This window comes from Fundulus heteroclitus, chromosome 19, assembly GCF_011125445.2.
Source record: "Fundulus heteroclitus isolate FHET01 chromosome 19, MU-UCD_Fhet_4.1, whole genome shotgun sequence".
NCBI classification, from domain to species: domain Eukaryota; kingdom Metazoa; phylum Chordata; class Actinopteri; order Cyprinodontiformes; family Fundulidae; genus Fundulus; species Fundulus heteroclitus.
This window is the reverse complement of record NC_046379.1, coordinates 16,731,835-16,756,825: the sequence shown is the minus strand read 5'-3', so window position 1 is coordinate 16,756,825 and position 24,991 is coordinate 16,731,835. Positions and strand designations below refer to the sequence as shown.

Here is a 24,991-nt window from a genome sequence, read left to right as displayed (position 1 = left end):
CGTCACAACTTCCAGCCAATGTTACTCCTGACATTTTATCATCGGCACAGTCGATTGCCTTTAATTAATAGGATTCCCGTAACTGGTAAGTTCATCCAGCTTTGTTTAAAAGCTAGCAAAACACATGCTGACAACTTCAAGAAGTTTTAAACCACTGTGTGGAATTTAGCTGTCGCAAACTGCATGAAAACTTGCACAAAATATTATTTTTAGGGTCGTCTCTGAAGAATTATTTCTCCTTTTGATAAGACAGAACAACCATGGCATTTACAATTTTGCAAAATGTACCAAATTTGCTAAATTTCTAACATTGTCGTCTAGCGCTCTCACCTTGGTGTTGCTCCCCTTCTTCCTCGTCTCCTTCTTCATAATCCACCTCCTCTATAGCTTCCTCCTCCTCCTCCTCTTCTGCCTCCTCCACCCTCACTTCGTCACCTTCCTCGTCTTCGTCTTGCTCCACCTCTACTTCCTCTTCTTCCTCTCCCTCCCCTCTATCCTCGTCCTCCCCGTCTTCATGCTCCATTTGTTCAACATTGTAGTCCATGTAACCCTCCACATCATCTTCTTCCTCCTCTACTTCTCCCTCCTCCTCCACGGCCCCCTCCTCGTCTTCTTCCTCCCGGTCGTCCATCTCCTCTGTCCCGTCTGTCTCGTAGCATTCCTCCATAGTGGAGTTGTCCATGTCATCCAAGTAGGTGTTCCTCTTCGGAGAGGTTTCCAGAGTTGGCCTGTCCAGACTCTTCCTCTTCTTGGCCAGCGGGCAGCCGTACACACTGCAGAGGCGAACCGAGAGCACCTGTTAGCCATGTTAGCAAAATGCAGCAAAATGAATAATGCTCTTAAGCTATTTCACATTTTATCACATTAAAATCACAAACTACTATGCATTAAATTGGGGATTATGAGATATACCAAGTGAAATTAGAACAGAATTGAGAATTTTTTCATTTTTTTTCACAAATAAAAATCTAAACGTGTGTTGTGCATCTATATTGAGAACCTTTTTTCTGATACCACTGAATAAAATCCATTAAAAGCCGTTGTTTATTTCTTGTGATCATACATTACCAACAGCATTCATTCTACACTGGCAGGAAGAGACCAATTTTTAAATTAAAGCAATAAGAAGTCCTGTTTTAAAGTTCCCCACAATCCATGTAAGGGAAAGAGAAAACATCATCCTGAACCACAGAGTAAAACATGGTGGGGACATAATCTTTCTGTGGGAATACCTTTACTTTGGTAGGATTGGAAAGGCTTGCAAGAGTTGATGGGAATCTAGATAGAACAGGGCAATAAACAAACTAAACAGAAATCTTGTCAAAAGATTTAAGACTAGACTGGAGGTTTCACCTTCCAGTGGGAGAACAACCCTAAACATTCAGCCAGGACTCAAATTAAATAGTTTTGAACAAAGCATGGTCATCGTTTAGAACGGCTCAGTCAAAATCCAGAAATAAATGTAACTGAGAATCTGTGGCAAGACTTGAAAGCTGACGTTCACAGATCCTCTCCATTCAATGTGACTGAGCCTGACCTATTCTGCAAAGAAAAATGGACAAAAATTTCAGTCTCGAGATGTTCAAAGCTGAAAGAGACGTAACCCCAAAGACTTGAAGATGTGATCGCAGTGAAAGGTAGTTCTACTAACTTGTGGGAGCGGAATAATAACAAAGATGACACATTTCTTCCAATTTCTTAAAGTAAAACATTTTAAAAAGACATGTTTGTTTGAATAATGTTCAAGGGGTATAAGAACTTTTTACGAGGCACTACAAGCACCACTGCTCATTTTACCATTTATTTTGTAATGCTTATTAGCCAAAATTTGAAAACGGAGCTCAATCAATAGATGCAGGGTCACAGAAGGAAAGCAGAGCATCTCAAGTTGTTCTGCCGAGATAGAAATCAGGCTTTAATTAGATGTGCTCATTAACTATTGAGTTGTTAATGCTAAAATGTTGTTTTTTTTCCTACAGTCCCTTACACAGGAATCCCTGAATGAAACAAAGCAAAAGATTTTACATCAGTTTGTCCTTCAGGAGAAAGAAAATCACTGTGCCTGCCCTACAAACACCTCCAACCCAGACTTACAGCAGCGAAACACAACATTTTGTCCTGAATTTCACCGTAATTGAGAACAAACCTGTAGCTTGAACACTGAATCCTATTAAGGCACCTCGGGTTTTAATGTATTCTCTGGCTCTCCTCAGCACCGGGGGATAGATCCTAATCTGATAATCTGTGTATTTGCTCAGGCTATTGATCACAGGGATCGTATTCCATTTAATTCATCAAACCATACAGAGTCCAGGAGCATGTGCGTGATTCGAGGAATCACCCACTCAGTCAGTATTTCGAGCGTTTTGGGCTGTCAAATCAAGCAAAAAAAGGAGCTTTCGAATATCCCCATATCCCTTTCTCTGTACAACATCTCAATGTTTTTCCCCGTATTTCTGATAAATCAACACAAATTACTTTTCTTATATTCCAATAACAGTTCTATCCAATAGCCTATCCAGACTGACTCAGTCAAAGCTAAATCTCACCCAGTCTGGGGATTCCTTAATGGTCTTGACCCCCTGCACCACCCCGCGACCAGGGGCCTCATTTCATTAATCTAAGCCTACATGGAAACTCATTCCCAGCCTGACAAGAACCCCCCCGCCCCCCAGCCCCCCAGGGCAGTGAGAGGGTCTGCGGGACAGTGAGGGAGGGGGGGGTGGAGACTGCGCTGCGGCACCGTGATCAATAGTGCTTGTGACCAAACATCTCGAAAGCACATTAAAATGCCACTCATCCTGGCTCCTCTGTTCCGTGGCCCTCTCCAAATAAATCAAGGGCCAGTCCCAGCAGGCATGCGGGCGGGCAGGAGAGGAGGGGTAGAAAGGGAGAGAAGTGGTGTGAAAGGGAGATAGACACGGGTTCTCACCCCCTCCTCTCCTGCTTTGTCACCTGGCCTTGCTTTTCTACCTGTTTTTTTTTTTTAACAATAAAACAGTCCAAAGGCAATGTTTCTTGTCAGGCTTTGAGCTGCAGTGTGGCTCAGTGCCTGACAGGTCTTAATGCAACTACATCTAAAAAAAAAACTAAAAAAAAAAAAAAAACGGGGCCATGCTGTTGAACTGAATAATTGCTGCGACATCAGCTAATGGACAGCAAATAATACAAGGAGGGCTGTGTGTTTTTTTTTTTTTTTCATTAAAAGGAGTCAAGTACGCTTTATTATTTGGAAGCGGACCACCTTAATGTGTGCAAATGAATTTTAATCACAGTGGTGACAGGACGGTGTGGCGCGGCCTACCTTCCTCAGATCTAAAATTTCCCCAACAAGATCTGATTTTCACCAGGTGACAACAAATTGTTCCTGTAGAACCACAGGTCTCGTCATGTTGTATTCCCACAGGTAGGAACTCCAAAAAATGAGAAGTATAGGACTTTGCTAAGCTGTTATGCTCACTATGTATTTTATCTGAACGTCTATCGATATATAACACATCAAACTCTCTAATAGGAATAATTATATTTTACTAGTTTAGAAATTCCAAACTCTGTTAAATATAATGTTAATAAGATATATAATTCCTATCTGTGATATTATAAATTGATAGTTAATATCTCAAACTTTGATTGTGAACCCATATTTTATCCAACATAAATATGGTGTTTAGAAAAGGAGGGAAAAGATTTTTACTTTTTTGCATTGTATGCTACATTAGATTCACTTCCACATGCCTTGGAAATGTGCTCAGTCTTTCTCTAAGCACCTTTCCTTTTACCTACAACCCAGCTCTATATGTCAAAATATGTGCCAGAGCTGACAACCTTCCAGTCTCAGAGTGAAATTCTGCCCAGCAAAACTAGCTTTTGGGTTTGACAAGTGGTCCAGGCCATCCTGTTATCCAAAAAACAGCATATGTTTAGGAGCCACACATCAAGAGACCCCTGCCAGTTCCATTAATGAGGTGACAGAAAAGCTATATCCTACCAAATATTCCTACCAGACCATTAGCACACAGTTGATCCTCATATACAAAAAAAAAATTAGCCTTTATGTAAAAGTAACACTGAACTCCACATACTCAATCCTAATATAGACGCACTATTCAAACTAAGATTGCATCAAAAGACAAAAACACATACTTAAAGGTGCGACATGACTGGGTGGTACACAAAATCTACTCAATTTAAGTTCAGAATCTCCTAACACAAACTTCTTCATACATAGCAGGATAGGAAACAGTGTAAATGCAACTCATGCAAATTTGCGTTTTAAGTGTCGTTTAGTTAAAATGTCCGTTTATGTGTTCCACATACATGCCAGAGATGCGACAGACTGCTCCCTGGATAGGCAGGATTAATGAGATAGATATTTCAAAGACTGATTGGTTTATGAATATTGATATAGTTTAATATAGTTTAATATAACTACAAAAGCTCAGAACTTTGGTGTCCTTTAGCTGTCAGGCTGTTGCTATATGATGAAAAGGTGTGTTTGCCCTTCTTCTAGCAAGCCCCGTGATGACTAAACCTGCAGGAAGCCTCTGCAGCTTCCCACGTTCTTCCAATTCTGCCACCGAGTGACCTTGTCGGCAATGTTCCTCATCACAGGCCTTGCCTCCCACTCACCGCACTTAGCAATTAAAATTCCTCAAGTAATTAAGTGGTATTTTCGTTGAAAAGAGGACTAATTTTGCTGGAAATGTGAAGAAAAAGGAAGGCAATGTGAAAATCCCGCGCCATTCTAAGTTGCTTGCTTTGTCCCCCCCCCCTTGGCAGAATGACAAAAATCCTCCGAGAGGCGCGTGCAGGACGGGAAGCAGCAATCAAGAGAAGAAAAGAACTTCAGATCACAAAAAGACCACTTGATTTTTCTATAAAGAGGGCATCCTTAGCATTACAAGATGGAACAAATTCTATTACAGTGTGAACAAGAGGCCCCCTTAATGCAGAATAGCCCCTTCAGGAGGCATTGTGCTGAACGGGCTCCCGTTCCTGGAGCATTAACGTGAGGGGAGAGGAGTGGCAGGAGACAGAGAGCTCCTGTTTTGGCTAATTTCGGCCGACAGTTGAGCGACTGCTGGAATGCGACAACGTTCCACAGCGCCTTTATTAGTAGTCATGTTAGCGGCTGTTCGCAGCGGGGGCAAAGGCTTTAGCCAGTCATTAGCATCACACACTATTTGTCTCCATGACGCACGGATGAAGGTGCTGGTGCTGCTCCCCCTGCCTCCTCTTCTATCCATCTTCTCTTCCTGCCAGCTTTATAATCTCCCTCCTTTCCTTTCTATACATTCCTCTTCATTTATTTATTTATTTTGGCAAGTTCTAGCATAAATTGCTCTCTGCATGACTAATTCTGGTTACCCCCCCCCCCCCCTATTTTCTTCAACAGTGCTGCTTCATTTTACTTCTGCCTTTATAGAACAGACTGGAGACAGAGGGAATGCACCACCTCCGACTGTGCTCCCTATCCAGCAGGAGGATCTATAGACACGTGTGGCAGAGCCCCGTCTCCATGGTGATACCCTCCAGAAACCCACGAGGGATTCGCCATCCTCACAGCAAGCCAGCCAGCAAGGAAAAATGAGGGAGAACGGCAGGCAGGGAGAGAAAATGAGGGGTGGGGAGGGAAATTAGAGGCTATAGGAGGCGAGACAGATGGGAGAATGTATGCTTTTTTTTTTTTTGTGCATTTCCGTGCGCAGACCTCTTTTATGTGTGCACAAACCTGGGAAATATAGGGTGGAGGAGGTATAAAGAAACGGAAGATTTTTGCATGTGAAAGAGGAGTGAGGATCATTTTCAGAGCTGTCAGCTTCTCCTGCTAGCAGAGGAGAACAAAAGGCAGTGTCTTGGTGCAGGAGGCTCAGCAAGCGCATGGCAGACGCCACAAATTCTGGCGGGCTCAAGCTCCAGCTTGCATATTTGCTGGCTCGGCCCATTCATGAGCACGGGGACGACTTTCCTTAAAGCTCAAGAAATATCGCCCCAAATAGTTGTGATGCTGAACCAACTCACATGACGCTGGTGTGTAATCACGTGCGTATTTGATGATTTTCCTTTCACATGTTATCAGACCGGGGAGGTATAGGGAGAAAAATGTACTCAGGGAGGCTGGAATGGAACTGCCAACTTCCCAGCTGGCAGATGCCAACTCTTCCTTCTTCATCTGCGGTGCTGAAGTAGCTAAGACCCCAACAGATGTGTTTTTCATTGTAATGAGACAAAGCCTGCCATTCATCCATCCATAGCCTATACCCGTGTAACTGTGGAGGGGCTGGTTTCTATCTCCAGAGGTCGTTGGGCGAGAGGCGGGGTACACCCTGGGCAGGTTGCCTGTTCGTCACATGGCAACACAAAGACACACAGGTCAAACAACCAAACACATACACATTCACACCTAAGGGCAATTTAGAGAGAACATTAAACTGAACAATAACTGACAGTGTAGGGCCAAAACTACACTTTTTGTGTGTTTTCGACTGTCAATAGGTGATTGTTTTAATATCAAAGATTTTTCATAAATCATTTGAAAATTAGTTGAGCTCACCCTTGATTAATGTTTAAAAGCAGAGATACGTCCGAATCCATCTTGTAACCAGAATGAGCAGATTTTATATTTGACAAGCAGTGAAGCCTAAAATCCGAAGTTTATTTTCTGATCTGCAATCGGACAGTGTGGCGCTGTACAGCTCACAAATCATCAGTGAAAGGAACAAGGATGAAGACCAAGACCATGGCGGAAATGGTGGAACTCTTCATCCATGGCTTCACAGTTCAGCTGTTTCTATCTTTTCTATGATCCTCAGAGAGGCGACTCTGTAACGTGGTCCTGTTTTAGAAAAGGTGTTCAAGAACCTTCTCTTTTTTTTTTTCTTTTTTTTTTTTTAGGAAAGGTCATTTTTCAATTCATGAAGGAGAAACTTATATCTGATTTGAAAGTTTGGGATAAATCTGAATTGCCTAAAATCTGTATCAATAGGTGAGAGCTTCCCTTGAAACCCAATTTTTCCCTAGCAGCTTTCATTGATGACACAAAGCTTCAACCTCTTGTCCAAATATGGTCAATTCTGGCTCCGCAAAGGACGATAGTTAAATTCGAAATCCAGAGTTTGAAGTTCAAACTCATCAAAAATGTAAACTTGGCTCCTTCTATCTACTATTTGTACAGCCTTTTCTTCCTCATCTCGACTCATTTCTCTACACAACTGCTGGCGTCTCTACATTTCTCTGCCCAAGTACCGCACAATGACAAGCAACCTTTCCAGTTGGCAACTTACATGTGTTTCGGAAAATCTTCCAACATTTATCTTCTAAACCCACCCAAAGTGCTGGCTGCTCATTTTTGCCTCTTTTTTTTCTGTCTAATGTGCTAATTACCAAACTGAACTAAAGTGTTTTTGTTGCTTAGTGAGAGTTGTTTTCTCTAAAGATAGGAGAGATGAATCAGGGTTGCACTCATACTTTATGCTGCAGCAGTTGAGACGCCAAAATGCGATGCAGATTCTATTGTGGGACTTTCAGAGGGAAAGGCATGTAGTTTACGGTTTTAATCCCTAGATCCCTAGAGGTTTTAATCGCAGAAATGCAACTGTCTTGATAAACAATTTATGTCAGCGATGCAAAGAATTTTCAGACATTTGCAATATCAACTGTGAGAATATTAGTATTTATATCATACAAGTTATTTTACATAATTCACTTGAGGGAGTCCTGAGGAGGGGAGCTCGTCGAGCAGCTGATTCTACGCTGTAATGTGGCTATCTGTCATCCTGCAGCTAAAATCACTCCCGGATTAGCCAGGTAAGGAGTCTTTCCACCGGCGTAATGACTTCAATCAATCACCTCGACTCGGATGCATAAGGAGAGAACAGCTAGGTAGCTGCTAGCCCATCAGCCATTTTCTGAGAAGGACTTCCCTCTTCTTTTGTTTTTTCATCTGTCTGCCCAGGAGGTTGTCACAGTAGCTGTTTGCTTGGATGAACTGATGGAGCAGACTTTGTCTGTGATTAACCACCTTACTGAGGACACATTAGCTTTGCATCCCTTTTGTTTATTTCTTACTTACTGGGAAACATTGTCATTACGTGACTGGAAATCAATAGACTGCATTATAGATTCTCATCACTAAGTGCATTATTGCTCAGAGTTGTACGCATTCTTGTTGCATATCAGGAGACCAGTGGGATTTGCTAATTGTAGAACTGCATACTACTATTTCTTTCAATTTTGTTCATTTTGACACTGGAGGTAATGTGTTTACCAGCCTGCCTTTGCTTTAATACGTTTGTCCGAGCACATTTAAAATGCCCCATATGTTGAACATGGCTGAAACAAAGTAAAAGGTCCTGGAGCGATGGTTAAAAACATGAATATGCTTTTAACTTTACCATGAACATTTTCTTAAGTTAACGAAAGTGCTAAAATCAAAGGTAATAAAATATTTGAGCGTTTCCAAGCCTGCTAACTGTTCTTGTGTTCTATTAATGATTGATTAACCTTTTCCTTCTGAGTTGATTGTCCGTTCTAACAAAACAAAAAAATCCTCTGCAGTTTTTAAAATTAATCTGTAATTGTTGGAAACCGCGATCACGACATTGGCTACAAGTGATCCAAATTTTTGTGGTTCTTTTATTTACTATTAGACCATGCTCCCACCATTCTCTCTGAGCTTTAGCTTCTCAGCCACCAGACCTACACATCTGGTGTGGGCGATAAAGGCATTCCATTCAATAAATGCCAAAAATATTAGCCATTTTCTGAGCATGAATCCAAATCCCTTGAAATATAGCATCCCACCAAATGTTGCGTCAAGGCAGTCCTTTGCAATTGCAGCATTGCAAGCCCCATGATATTTAGACAAGGATATTGTATTCACAATGTTGTGCAGAAAAGTCTTTTCCAAAATAAAGTTGAAAACTGTTCATAGCAGCCAGAGAATTTGGGAAAAGCACAAGTGGAAAAATAATGCCTGAAAACGTGGCCTTCTCTTCAAACATGCAACCTGGTGAAACTCCCTGTTAGATTCAAAGATGATAAAATTCAGCATCTGACATGGATTTTATTATCTGCCCATCCCATCGGAAACGTCTAAGTGAAAAGGTCAGTTAAAAAATATTTGCCTTGCTGTTGTCAATCACAGGTTGATTACCGTTCTTAACGGGAATTACTTTTATTTATGATAGATGATCAATTTCAGATTTTCTTTGAAAATCCATGTTATCCTCTTTTTGATGCGTGTTTCTTAAGAAAAACCTGTCTTTTAGGACAATATGTTCTGTTCTACATATTCAATACTAATATTTTTGCTCAACTCTGCATGTTATAGTCGCACAATTGCAATTATAATCGTATTTTCTTTTACTTGCTGTAAGAGTAACTCTTGGTTTTCTGTTTTAAATAAAAAGGTGTTTTCCACTCATTAGGGGTGACAATTTTGGGGCTAATAGACCCTTTTTTAAAGATTTCATTTAAAGCCAGAACTAGCAGAACTGGAGATGAGTTGGGTCACACAGAACAGTTAGACAAAGAACATATAAATGCATGGCTGATTTTTCTTCTTCTCATGTGATTTGGTGATAATAACCATCACAACTAGTCTTGGTGGTTCCAGTAGTTCTTCCATAAAATAAAAGAGTAAAGCGTCTGCCCTTTGTGAGCTGCATCACTAGTCCAGCTCTGTTTCATCCATGCTGGGCCTCAGCTTTTCCCTCCATTGGAGGAGGGCTTCATGACACTGATGTAATTCTGTTGGCAGCTGCTTTGGAGAGGAAGCCATGCCGGGAGGAGGGGGGGAAGAAAGATCCAGAAACGGGCTTGAAATGGGTTCAGAGGTTAGGGGTCAGGATGAGCCGGAGCCCGGAGGTGGCCCTGAGCAGCTAACCCATTCAGAAAGCGCCACTTTCCCTCTCCATTGCCAAGGTCCCATCCCCCCCCAACCCCCCACGGCACGCTCCGCGCTAACCGCACATGATCTGCCATTCCCTTTGATGTTGCTCCACCGGGAGGCAGTTATAAAAATAAAAAAAAGGGGTTTTGGAGGAGGAAAAAAAAAGAAGCATAAACACCACCTGTTTATCTGACGTCAGGTGATGTCAGAGAGGCAGTTTGCCGGCTTGTCATAAGCACAGAAGGCAAATGAGGGGAGAAATTACAAAGGGGGGGAAAAAAAAAAAACAAATAACCGCACACCACTGTAAATTTGGCAGCCGCGCTGTTGAAGGGCTTTCAAAGACTGCTTTAAACTGTGGTAGAGGACAGAGTATGCAGTCAAACGAATAAATGAATTAAGTTTTAGCTGGTGAAGAAAGAGACTCGGTGATGTAGAGTAGACAATATAATTGTGTTTTAGTGAACTGTTATTACAGCAGTGATTGTATTTGAGCAGAACAATCTCTGTCCAGCGCCGTCGTGCCGCTGAAGTGATAACAGCTGAATCAGAGCTAAACTGAAATGATCCCTGAGGCACCACGCACAGTCTGAAGTGTATAAACTAACGACAGCGCTGACAGATCCAACCAGCTCACTTCCTTTCACCCCCAGCCCACACACTCCGTTTTTTTTGGTGATATAAAGCTTCCCCATTAAATATGGAAATTTCTGTTTCGGTGACAGATACTTCACGGAGGGGGGCTGATGGCATGCACTGTGTTTTTTTGGAAAGGGAAGTGGCAGATTTTGATTAATGCGACCTTATCTGGTGCTGCACATGGAGACAGAGGGCTTCCTGAGCTTGGTGGGGGTGGATCGCTGCTTGTTCTTTCTTTTGCCCGCCGTATTTTGCTCCTCAATTTGATATCACTCTGCATTTCTGCTTTTTTCACTTCACTTTTGTTTTTCTTTTGTCATTGTCACCTGAATCATTGCTTATATGTACACTTTTTATGGCCATCTGGTGATACCGCAAGACTCCTCCCTTCACATTGTGCCATTCCTTTACCTATCTGATCTTTTCTGTTCTCTACAGTCGCCTCTCAATTAATTAGAATATCAACACAAAACGATTGTTAACGCAGAAATATTTTACACGATCAGGACGAAGACCGGCCACTTGACAGTTGTTCATCAAGCAGTCATTGACACTGGCCACAAGAAGGGTAAGGTTGCAAAAGATTATAGCTAAATCCTCTAAATAAAGTTCTGCAAACTGCAGAGACAGTCAAAACAAGTTTGGAGGGAATATAGGAGGTGCTCATTGCAACTTTAGTCAAAGCTAAACACATACCAGGACATTGGCTACAGCTTTTCCGTTCCTGGAATCAGTGCAAATTTGGCGGGTCATGTCATCTGTCAGTACCGCTCCGCATATTAGAGCACCCCATGCTTCCCTCTCCTGACAAGCTGTATGGGGATCAAGATTTCATTTTCCAGAATGGATTGGCACCTGTCTACCCTGCCAAAAGTACAAATACCTATGTCAATGACCGTAGTATCACTGTGCATGATTGGCCAGAAAACTCACTTATTGGCTTTAGCCCCAAAACGAATATGTGGAGGATTGTCAAGAGAAAAATGAGATACATCAGACACAATAGTGCTGATAAGATAAAGGTGATATTAAAGCAACCTGGGCTGGATTAACATCTCCGAAGAGCGATAGGCTGATCGGCACCGTGCCATCCTGTACTGATGCATTAATTCATGCAAAATAGGCACCAACAACGTATGAGTGCGTATACTGTTAAGCACAGGGACATACTTTTTAGTATGATGACATTTCTGTGTTAAGAATTGCTTTTTTTTTTAATTGGTCTTATGCAATGTTATAATTTTATGAGAAATTGAACTTTGGGATTTCATTAGCTGGAAATCATACTCTTCTAAATTAAAGCCTTGACATTTTTTTCCTATAAGAGTTTAACTTCTCAAATCAAATTACAAAAATAAGTCAACTTTTTAGTGGTATTCTAATTTACTGAGATGCACCTGTATTCGGGCTGCTCTGCTCCATCTACAGTTTCCAAATCCTCCTCCTCCTCCTCCTTTCTACAGTGTTCCCTGCCAGAGACTGAGGTGAAGCAGTGCCGCTTCCCTCTGTCGCTCCATCACTACCCTGGCCCACTTCCAATGCTTTTAGTGAGAGCTATCTGTCAAGTCATGAATAATACAGGCCCAAGGCTGGCGTTAGCTTGCTAGCTAGCAATGTGGAATCCAAATGAGGTCTACAGCAGGAAGAGAGCACTTGACTTTTAGCTCGGTACCACGCTCTCCCTACCAAGACAGGCAATTACTCAGCCCACATCCCCAGCTGCAGCCGTGGCAATCACAAACGTAACCCTTCATATCCCCATATGCACACATGCTTTAAAGCGGGGCACGCACGTTTTGCATGTATAAGCACACACTCCAATCTCCAGGTTCAAACAGCGCCACAATTGTCTATGCAGACACACAAACGCGGCTCTCCCGCCTTACGTTGACAGTAAATCCATTTCTATTCTGGGGGGAGGGGGATAAAGGGGGGGAAAAAAATAGTACATTTAAAAATCTTCCACTAAGTGCAGAGTGATAAATGAGCAGAGCAGTTTTGACATTGTTTTCTTGGAGGACAACGAGAAACCGAAGGAACTGTCTCTGTCTGTCACTCTGCTGTCGGAGTTTGAGCCACCGAGCTCCAAAAATCTATTAATCAGCGGCGGGAGTTCCTTCATCATGTCTTATCGGTTAATTAACATAAGACGCAGTGTCCAACTTTATCGCGCTCACTCCACAGGGCTATCACATGTATCAGGTATATGACACATGCATGGTCGCATAATTAGCTTTGCACCGAGGCATCTTTAGGTGACAGTGTTAACCCATCCATCACTGCTTCTAATCATCCGCTGGAGAAGAAGTGTGGGATGTAATTACATAGTGCTAGGCAACGACAGGCTTCACAGGTAAAAATAGTCATGCAGGATGAGAGACCTGGGTATGTGTTTGGCATGTGGGGGGGTGTGCGTGTGTGTGTGTGTGTGTGCGTGTGCATGTGTGGTATGCATGCCTGCGAGTATCGAGGTAATGAGATCTAGTTAGTGATGCTCCAGAGTGTCTTATTAACAAATAATAACAGCACTCCTTTGTTTTTTTTTTGGTTACTTCTCCTCCCATCTATTATTCACACCTCACAGATTTACTCATGATTCATTTATAAGAGCATCTTGTGCAACCTAGAAACTAAATGTCACCAAAAACATTCCCCGTTAGGTGTGTCTGAGAGCATGTACGCTGTGTTTCTCCATCGGAGATGTGGATAAAGACACGATTCTCCGCTTGGTTTAAGCATGTGGGAGGACCCTTGCTATCGCAATTCAACAAGATTGTTGGGGGGAAAAAAAAGCTTCTCTCACACACACACACACACACATAAGCGCCAGTGACAGAGTGCTACTGAACCAGATGAGTCGGATCTTGCCGGATCAGTAACGAGGGCTGTAGTGAGGCCATTCTACCATTCAAGCCCCCTGTTGCGAGATCAGCATGAGGCCCTGTGTACTTTAGTTGGATTTTCTTTCCGCTGAAATTGCCAGGTTGGAGAGCGGCACTCAGCTGGGAATGCTGCTCTACATGTGAAGTAGGTTGCGCGCGTATGTCTGTGTGATTGTACGACTTGCAAGTCTACATTTGTGTCATCGTGTTAAGAGGGCCTTTTTCGTGAGCGCGGATGTGCGGCATGTGGTGAGTGTCTATCTCTATCTGCTCTCTTTCTCCAGGTGAAGAGTCTATTCTGAGGGTGCCGCTCCAGTCAAGAGCCCTCCATGTCGGCCTGGTAGCACTTTACTCAGGAAGAGGTGGACCTAAAGTTCGCCATCTGTCTTGGCGGCAAACACTCAGTGGACCATCACGGAGCAGCCACAAGTGGTCTTAGACCTACGTCTACAGATAAATATGTTAAAACCCGAAAAATAGGCTGGCAAATGTTTGATGTATTTGGATCACGTACAGGAACATACATTCCAAAACAGGAGATCTGTGGACCGGGTGCAGCCGCTAGCTAACTTCCAATGATACTCCCCCCAGGGCAGGGGTAGTACAAAATGCTTATAAAATACAAGATGACTACAAAATAAAACTTGAAAATATAGATACAGACTTTGTAGAATTAGAAATAAAATTTCAGATAAAACAGAATACAAAAAAGATCTAATCCAGGATTTCCACTGTAACCTAAACTACTATAAGGCATGCCCATAACTTTGCTTGTGTTAATCATATCAACAAGATTAATATTTACATAATGATCTCCAAACCAACCCTTTTAGTAGTATTATGCTATAGAGTGACTACATCTGTATTCAGACAGCTCAGAGTAGGGGGTGGAGGGGGTATAGGGTACAATGGGCTTTAAAGGAGGCTATTAATTAATCATAGGCACAACCATAACTGCTCCTTGTGTACAGCTGTGTGTAACCTGCCAAGGGACTGCATTTGTAATTTAGCTTCAGTTACAACCTTGAGCCAAGCTCTGCCCGAAGTTTTCCTTGAGAGTTTTCCTTCCCGCTGTCGCCACATGCATGCTTGGTAAGAAGGAGTGCTGCAAAGTTAACTGCATGTTCATCCGGGATGCTCCAAGTCAGTGACTTGATACAATCTGTGGGATTTCCTTTATATCAAAATATTTTCAAACTATTCAAATAATAAGCTGAACTTGACTCCGTTGTTTGATAACTAGGATTAATTGTAACGTATGTACTTGACTTGGAATCTGTCTGTAGGACTAAATAGAATTTACTTTATTTTTGTTTTTTTGTTAAGTGCCTTGAAAGGACAAGTCTTTTGAGTCAAAGTTAAATAAATAAATTGAATTTAATGGACATTCTTGCATTTGTATGAAGAAATGTCTGTTGACTTGCAATGTCTGTGCAATGCACATTTAGGACCGTTAGCCTCGCTGACTTCAACAGCAGGCACAACAGTGTAATTTCTAAATTGTAAAGATCCCATGTTGTGTCAGGGTCAGCAGTATTCCAAAAATATCCATTCACTTATATATTTAAGCCTGCAATTAAAAATGCTATGTGTAAATTTAAGTGTGCAGCAACTTTAAGTTTAAATTTTGACAGTGAAATCAGTCAAAATGTGAATCTGTGATGTTTTTTGTAGTATACATTAATGCATAGCTCCTCGCATTGATATGCATTGTAAACCAAGCTGGATAATAATGATTCCAATGATTAGTGCAAACGAGCAGTTGAAGAGGCGCACCTCATAAAGTGGTGGGTGAGTGTACCGTATGAACGTGGTTTTCTAGTTACATATGTGGCTGTTTCCTGCGGCGGACGTATGTGTGATTGAAGTGTTTTTAACAGCTTTTGGATCAGGCTGGTTTACGGAGCTAAAACCAGAAGCTTCGGCATCCCACAGTGTGAAACCTCACACAATGCCAGCAAGTGTGGCCGACTCATTGATAGTTTTGATCTTTCCATTACCTTCGTTGACAGAAGTGAAAGTACAGCCCGTTTTACTTTTTTTATTTATTTTTTTTATAAAGGTAAACGTCTCGGCTATAAGCGGATTGATGTGAGAGCAGTTTCTGTTGAGATGATGTCCACCTGTTATGTTTATCCCTACAATGATCTGTCACTCTTCTTGTCCACTTCCTGCTGCTGAACTCTTTGAGTCATTGTGCCACTCTGCTGGTTTCTAGCTGCTCGCATATCAGTCTGAGTGCTTTCAGAGCATGACAAAGTGGAGGGAGTAGAGATGATGGTGTGTGTGTGTGTGTGTGTGTATGCGCGCGCGTGAGGGACTAAACAGCATCCCAGCCGCAGAAATGGCATTTAAGTGTCTCTCCCTTTGCACTCCAATAGTACTGCAGACCCATTACCTCAGTGCGTGCCTCCATGTGCTCGAGCAAGGCTACAAATATCTTCCCGAGCTGTTCCTCCAATCATCTCGGTGTTCCCGTGCGACTCGCCCGTCTACCTTTCTGTTACGATCTTTTTCTCATTCATCATGCTTCTTTTCCTGTCCTCCTGCCAGAGGTCTTTGCTAAGGTGTAATTTAGCCCCCGCTGTTCTCTAATTTCTGCCATAGTCAGGAGGGGCGTGGCCGGCCACCTGACACCGGGGATGCAATCTGTCAATCATTACCCACAGCCGGCAAATTGTGTTCAAAGTGAGAGTAATTATCAAGCGGGCCTCGTGTGGGCCGAATGGAATACCTTCTCGGCTTGGCACGCAGGGAGGAATCTGTCTTCGGTGGCATGGCTGGGTGGATTAGTGAGAGTTTTATAGTTGCTGAGAACAAGGTTAACACTCTTCTCCTCTTGCTGCATCTTATCCTTTGCTTCAGTACTCATTCTTCATTCATCTTTATCAAACCCTTATATTTTCTTTTAATGTGTTCTCACCTGGCCCGCCTCTGATGTCTCGCATATCAAACAAAGGAAGCGCATGGAAAATGACTCGTTTATAAAAAAAAACAACAACAACACATCTCTGTAGTCCAGAGAAGATGTCTCTAAAGATAAAGCATAATGAAAAGGGTGCATGAGCGTAGTTAAGAGAAGCAAAAGAAGAAGCTTTTTGAATTTCTATCCGTTAAGCAAACACGCCACAGCTACCTTTCAGCATAATGTACTTGAAGTGGCTGTAAACTGCCTCTTCACCTCCTGTGCGTTTTAGAAAATGTACCTGGAGCTGAGAAGCTCTGACCAATAACAAGACTCTCTTGTTATCTTCACAGTTGCCGGGAATATAGCGGCCAGCTTTTCATACAGACACTCAATAGTGTTACAGCAGCAACAATGAAAGACGCATTAAAAGTCATATTCCCCCGAATTCCCCCAACCCATTCTACCCATTATTCCCAAATGTTGAGAATGAAACAACGGAAAGGTTTTACTTCCATTACGATTTATTTTAGAAGACAAAACACAAGGGGCTAAAAACTTGTCAACTACTCCGATATTCAATAAAAATAATAGGGATGTAACAAAATATCGTAGTATATCAAAACACTCCATTTTGTCCTGCTCAACATAAACTCCTGTTCACTGATGCTAACTTAGTAACGTTGTTATTATATTCATAAGGTTTGTGGAGACCTTTAGAGACCCTTTTCTCAACAAGCGACAAATCTAGCAACTTTTTCTGGTGTTATTGCAGAGTGACATGAGGGCATGCATCTCTCAAACTCTGCTCATTGAGGCAGTGAAAGTCGGAGTAACTAAAGAATGACCTTTATACAATATGCAAAACGATTATTAAATATTGATAAGACAATTATACTTATGATGAGCCCACATTTTACTCAGCCCTCTTTTTTTGATTATTGAGCTTTATAGGTTGACTTACAAGACATTTTATATGGCCACTCAACTGACAAAATATATTACTGGTAAACAGATTAAATGTGTGGCAACTGTATTGTTATGTCCTCTGTAGTTTTATAGTAATATTGGACACAGAAATTATAAAATGATGACGCAGATGCACAGTGTTTCCCTAAAAGGCAGTAGCAGAGTCAACCTGGGCTACATTTTCTGGCTCCTGCACTGTGTCTGAGATTTAAAAAAAAGAAAACAAAAAAAAAAAAACTCATGGTACTGTGAATTAACCCATAAAAATGTGACTGTCAACTTAAAGACAGAGTTCGACAGGAATAATAAGGGGGCAATAAGTGAGAAGGCGCATCAGTATTGGCTTTTGACTTTAACTATTATACCAGGTTTGGTGTCCTCGGGCTAGAAAAAACACTTCACTCAATAATTACCTTCCAGATCCATAAGAATTTAAACAGTCCACTGACCAACAGGACCACGTACACTTTTTGACTTTTGCTCACTTTTTGCGTAACAGATCCAAAAGAGATTTACATTTAAATCATATTCAAGTTATGAATTTGCAAGATGTCCTGCATCCAGCATTGGCTTTACCTTCCTGTGGCCTGTTTAATTACCGTCAGCCACAGCTGCTTGTCATAAGCGTCTAAGTCAATCGCCTGAATCCATGTTGACTGATCTGCAGTGCACTGCCAACCAAGCCTTGTTAGAACAACAACTGCATGGCTGACCTATCAACCTTATAATTAACAAGGTGTCTTTTCTGCCGCAGAGTGACTTTGCTTTCGATAGATACGTAGATGATACAAGCATGGAAAAAATGACAAAAAGTCAGCCTACGGGTTATGAGTCTGTGTAAATGATAATCATCTCGGGTCTGAAATTTATTAGTTTCTCCACCAGATCATTTTAGTTTTGAAAAGCCTAGTGGTTGTTACTTCTTAGGTGAGCAGAAGTATTGGAACAATTTGACTTAAAATACATGATGAATTGCAGTTCATTGGCTTGTAATAAATCCATAAAGCTAGTGTTCAGGATTACAGTAAATTCCCAGTCCCATAGAAATCAATTCCCATCTATTAAAAGCATCTATAAGAAATAAAGATTTTAAAAATACAGACTATGAGATCATCTGGCATTTGCTATATGACCTTTGATTATTTACTTTTGTGTTACTGCCTTTTGTTCTCTGTGATCAAATTAAATACAGTTGGAGGCTCTTATTGAAACATCGTATTGCTTTAATTGTCAGGAAGCCAGAAATTCGGACTAAATGGTGGCCAGTAAAGAGCGTTTGGAAAAGCGATGACTTTTAAAGCACTTATTAAATTGGTCTTCCTCTTTGATAAAATCCTGATTCGGTTTAAACCAGGGAGCTGACAAAATTGTTCCGACTTTAAAACTGAAGGAGGACAGATGTGTATTATTTCAGCTATATTTACCCCATGACAGTGAGAGGGAGAAGTCCGAAGTGATTCAGTGGATTAGGCTGCAGCTTCATCGCACGGCTTGTGTCTGCTGTAACCGCGGCTTCTACTCCCTGCCTCCAGGATGGTCGTGCAGAATAAACCCGGGTGCAGACACAACTCAGTCTAATTTATTGGTTTATATGGTTTGGGTATTAGCCTTTTCTTTATATTCATATATCTTCTAGTAAGGGAAGAGAGATAAATTATCAATCATGGGTCCCTAGAGAGATGGATCTGTGTGTGTAACAGCCTGATGCAAACCAAACAGCTGTGAAATGGAACTAGCAATGTGCAAATGTGACTCTTTCTTCTTGCCTCCATAAAGTAGTTAAGGGTTGCCCTAAAAGTTTCAAGATTTACTGTGTTCATTCTTTCCTGAACGGAGCACCATTTCATCTCCTCCAGTGAGAGCGGTGCCCGGAAGAACAGCATCATTAAGTTGAAAGTTACCGAAAGAAGTTATCATTGTTCATGAACATGTTCCTTTGTGGTCATGCAGACCTCCGCCTGTGGCTCAGTGACATCACTCACATCGTTTTATGATGCCTTTTTCACCACCGTTTCTTTCACTTTTATTTAGAAGGATTCTTCCCCCTCAGTCTCATCTATGTCTCCATGCAGATCTACCTGCATCATCGTCATAGAAACAACAAAAAACAAAACAGACAGAAGATAAACAACTTCTTGGCACCTTCGGTAGTTCAAATTCACAAACTTCTTTCAACTAATTTGCACGCTTTGGCTAATGAAGAGTGATATCCTCTACTTTTTCATCAGTGGACTGAAGCACACTTCTGGGATCTGACCATTAGCGTGTCCAGGAACTAAAAAGAAGAACTGAAAAGCTTTTGTTAAGTGCTAGGTACTTTTTACTTGATTTATCTTTTGTTTAAATAATTTGATTCCTAATTTTACGATTGACATTCAGTTTGTGTATTATGGTACATGGTGTACCCTCAAATATATCATGGCCCTTTCAGAGGTCCTATTCCATACATTTTCTTTTTATCTCATCTGGTTCAAACGTTTACAAATAAATCTGAGATCAGGAAATACTTCACAGTTTTGTTGTAGAATGCTATATACATATAAATAGACGAGGTTTATATAAAAGTGCACGAAGACAGCTAATTTTTTCAAACTCCCCCCCCCACAATTAAGTAATACAGCACACGAAGCTCTGAAAATGGCCTCCATTTTTCTTCCAATTTAAGCTCCATTTATTTATGCAGAAAAATGTTACGGTTTCAATCTCAGGAAAGAAACTGATTATGTGCAGATTCATCCATAGCTTACCACGCTTAGCCGTAACTGCTGGGATTAGCGCGTGTGCATCAAGATATAAGGAGTGATATAGATTTTTTTTAAAACTCTGCAATTAGACGATATTTTGGTGTATAATGGAAGGGAGTGTCTGTAGCCCACATGCAGACACTGAATGCACCATGACCACAACACATTAATATCTGCAGTCTTCTGGCATTTTCAAGGCCTTGAAGGCTAAACACGAAGCACAGAAAGAGTCGGAGGATATGGATGATGCACCAATGTTAAAGGCTTGGAAGGGGGGGGGGGGGTGTTGTAAGAATGGTGGAGCTAATTAACATATTAATGACCCCACCTTCCTACAGCTTCTGTCGGATAGTCCAAATACTTTGATAAGTATGCAAATTAGAGCTGCACCATCTGAAGAGGGAATTAGCTCTGCCTGAGACAGCCGAGGGAGGAGGAGGAGGAGGGAGTAAGCGGAGAAAAGGAAGGAAGAAAAAAAAAAGGAAGGAGGGAAGGAAGGAAGGAAGAGAGTGTTAGGAGGGGAAGGGGAACCAAAAACGGGCAGGAAGGAGAAGAGAGGAGGAATGAGAGACCAAATCCAGAGAGAGTGAGCTGGAAGGGCATCTCAGGCGACGTGATGAACTGATATCTTCATGTTTGTTTTAGCTCTCTTTAATTATCTGATACGCTCGGCAGTTTGCTGTGTGTGTCGGCGGAGAGGCAGCGACGGAGAACGGGAGAAAAAAAAGAGCTTTTCATTCCTGCGCTCTCCGGCTCTCAAATCAACAGTGTCCATCAGAGCTGCAGCGACAGGTTCAAGCTTCGCAGCCGAGACCGAGGCGGGCGACTTGAAGAAACAACAATGAACAGGAAACCCGAGTTAATACAACATGCTATGGGTGACATTCCACAAAAAAAGGAGGAGCAGAAAAGCTTCAACTGTTCACATGCGGTGGTTAAAATAACACAGAAAGTGTGTGTGCATGGAAAATTAGCACCCATAAGAAGCCCAATTTTGTTTTATTTAAGTGTTCTTTCATTAGGTCAGGCAGTGATAATAGATTACCTCAAATATGAAAATGGAAATCTTTAGCAGCGATCCACCTTACCTGACCACAACCAAAATCTTAAAGTAAAAAAAAAAACCATCAGACTGATAATGTAAGGTATGTTTTCATGGACAAAACCTACAAATGTGTCATTTTTTTGTAACAATGCATATCAAGGGAATGTGCCTTTCACCTCATCTAACCAGCCTCTGGTGCTAAGGCATTCACCAGTGTGTAGTCTTCTGAAGGATATTTTCAAAAATATGCAGACAGATTAAGAAACACTAAAACCCAGCATAGTGGGGGGTTCAGATCTATTTTGGTTTAAATGTTACAGCTCCGCTTCCTCGGCTGCACAGAAATATCTGCGGAAATCTTGGCCTTTGTTTAAAAAAAAAAAAAAAAAATGAAGGGAATTCTTCACTGAGCATTAGCACCGTAATTAGCAAAAACCCTGTTCGGTCCTAGTTATGTAAGATGGCTGTTTTTTTTGTCTTTTGAAATTGGATTACCACAGGAGAAACCATTTATTTTCAGAAATGGGGTGACTGGGGCTTTTTTTCATCCGAGCACTTTCCCTATAAAGTCTCCGGCACAAGGATATCCTTTGCTATTCAACTCATGTGCCGTGCTTACACACCCCAATAAACATGATTAGCATGGCAGACTGTAAATATGCAAATGAGCGGGGAGATGTGGAGAGAATGTTTATGATGGGAGCTTGGAGTGCCGCACAAACTCTCCACCCTGGCCATTGTCTGAAAGGCTAGATGAGGTCCACTAATACAGGATCTATGTTAAACTTACCCGGATTTTTACTCTTTCATAAAAGTAATTCCATATAATTGTGATTCTCAATGCAAAGGGATGCATCGCCTTCAACCGGTTTGCTGCTTTAGATACATTAACTAGTGACTCCGCCGGACTTCAAGAGTCTCACTTAGCTGCCAAAAAGCTGCATGATAACGATGGTGGTTCGGTGTGTGAAAGTCAGACATAAAGCCAAGAGCCAGGAGAGTTGTACTGTAGCTGGTGCATTACGGACTTATATATAATGTATGAAGTTGAATTAAAAAGTTAATCAGGGTCTATAAAATGGGCTGCAGGGCCCAACTGACATACTTGTGATACCAGCACATTTAATTCATTTTGAAAACCTCAGGAAAGCCTCCTATAATCTATGGTTGAGCTGTGGAAATGTTGGTCCAAAATGCTTTTTTAAAAAAAACATGTCTGCCCCATACTGGAACTGTATTTTGTAACGTCTTTGGTCTGTTTTGACCAAAAGTACATTTAGACCTTTAGTTCCAGCCATTGCTTTATATGAAAAAAGTCTTCAGAGCTGAGGGGTAAAAGAGAAGTACAGCAAAAGGGAAATGTGAAAAGGACGAGTGAAAGAGAAGCCCCCAAATCAAGACCCAGACCAGTAGTCATCCCCAATGTTGCAGGAGTTTTAGATAAACTGGGAGGCTTATTTTCTCAACATGACGTCCCAGAGGCTTTCAAACCCCATAGGGCAAAGTTTGGTTCACCCCAAAGATCTGGTCCCCTGGCACAGACAAAGCAAAGACAAAGTTGTGTATGCTGATTAGTGCAAGGAGGGCCGTAATTAGCCACTGGCCAAAAGCATGGCCCAGCACAAAAGTGCTAATTATTTCAGAGATGAAGAATTAGACATGTTACTGGGTTTTATTAACCTGACTCTCTGCAGATGGATGTAGTTCCGCGAAGCTCCACACGGCTCCACACATCCATCTGGAATCGCTGCCATTGGGAGGGATTTCAATTCTACAGAAAATGGACGTGCCAATCGGGATCGGCCAGCGGATTTTCATAGATGTGACGTATCGGAGAAGCGACTGTTTGGATTCAGACAACAATGGCGGCTTGCAGCAAGGAAGCAAGGGTGACCAGACGTCCCCCGCTTTGGAAATGTCCCCGATTTCAGTGTATCATGATGGAGTAAAAAACTTTAACGTAGCAAGTGGTATTTACCCAGTCCTGCTGCTGTCCCGACGTAGTAGAAGAGCTGAGCAGAACATGCCTTCCCCGCCTCGTCGGCGTTGCAGATCGGGCAAAACAAACCCACCCCGGACTCTGCGCCAGCCCGCTTAGCAAAATCAGAGATGACACGGGTTTTCACAAGAGAAATCTGGTCACCTGGTAACATTGATGCTGATATTTCATCAGTGTTGTCTAATCTACCGCATATCAATTCTGTAAAAGAACACCAGAGAACGGCTTTGAAGGCTTTTGTTAGTGGAAACAATTGTTTCAGGTTTTGATGTTGGATTCGATGTGAGTGGTACGTCAGTCAAGGTGACGGACAAGTGGTTTATCCAATCATGTGCAAGGATTTTTGATAAGGCCTCTCCTTCTGAGATTCATCTCCAGTGGAGCGATCCCAGATGGATGTGTGGAGCTCTGCAGAATGAAATCCATCTGGCGAGAGTCAGGTTAGGGTTTTATGGCTGGCATGAAAAACCATCAAGTGTAATAAAATAGATTCTAGTCAAAATTTAGGAATTTTTATTCTTTCAATAGTTTTGTGATTATGTTCATATGTTTTAATCAGGATTATAGAATATTTGATTTTTCCAAAAGAATCTTCTCTCTGCCTTCTTGTTGAACCAAACCTTAAATATTTGTCATTTGGTCAAACAGTGACTATTATATTGGTTGACCTATTCCATGACTAGGTTATGACCCTGCTATGAACATGTCAATGTCCTCCAATGCTGCTACCATAAACATGAAATTGCCATACATGACTGTGTTATGGACATGCGATGACTCTTCTATTGTCCTTCAATGAACGTTCTATGATCCTGTTTGGAGCATCCTAAGGCCCTGCTATGAGCAGTTGTTAACATGAAGAACCAGACAATAATTGTGCTTTGAGCCTGCTATTACCAAGCTGTGACCTTACTATGACCATGCTATGATCTTACTATGACACAAATATAACAATGTGAAGACCATTCTATAACCATGCTACAAACATGATATAACGCTGCTATGACCCTACTATGACTGCCATGAACCAACAATCACTAGTCCCACTTTTTTGATCAATGACCGCTGAGCCTAAAACCGAAAGGTTCACTTTCTAGTCCTAACGGATGATGCTTCATGTGAAATTTAATGGACTGACTAAAATCTAGTTTTGCTCTATAGGTAGAAACAGAGAAACAAACCAAGAAAGTTGAATTAAGAACAGATAGTATAAAAGGACTGATTAAACCTGTTTTTAGAAATTTATTCTATTTGAACTTTCTTTTTTGGCACTTTAAATTACTCATAAATTCCACTATTTTAGGTTTTGTATACAACTTTAAAGGTATTCAATTTCCCAGAAATCATTTTAAATTTGACAACTCAGTTATACCCCGGTGCCCTTATTAACATTCTATCAATTGGAAAGCTTTTGAAGTGGGAAGAATCAGACTGGGGTCATACTATCTATAGAGGCAAAGCCAGCAACAAGAAAACTGTTTTGTCGCTACATTGTCAAATAAAACGAGTAGAAGAATCTAATTGACATAACATGTAAATAGCACAAGAACGGCAAGGAAAGTGTTGACAAAACTTTAGATCAGAAGAGGTGGAGGGTTGAAACAGGACCTACTGTACAAACAAAAGTCCACATTAAACTGGACTCTTGCATCTTGCATGTATCTTATTTCTATGTTGATCATGCTGCATATTTTCCAAAATAGCCTTATAATATGCACTCTGAGTCAGCACCAATAATTTCACCTTTTTTTGTTTCGCCTCCTTGCAACAATTACTTATTAATCTTATATATAATCCCTGAGCAAACAGAAAAAAAAAATTGGAAGTCATATTTAAGCACATTAAGACACTTACAGCAACAAGCGCGATGCAAAGTCAGGTATGTTTGCCCCGAAGACTATCAGCTCTTCGGGGAG

The 24,991-nt window shown here is 41.5% G+C and overlaps 1 protein-coding gene across 6 annotated transcripts in view; it reads right to left on the bottom strand.

Moving 5' to 3' along the window:
• The window catches only part of myt1lb (myelin transcription factor 1-like, b), a 95,921-nt gene that overhangs the window by 53,805 nt on the left and 17,125 nt on the right, over positions 1 to 24,991 (bottom strand). For all 6 annotated transcript variants that reach the window (XM_036150829.1, XM_036150831.1, XM_036150830.1 and 3 more), the window contains exon 4: positions 331 to 773. In XM_036150829.1, coding sequence (XP_036006722.1) covers positions 331 to 773 — 443 coding nt within the window. The remainder of the gene's footprint in view (positions 1 to 330; positions 774 to 24,991) is intronic.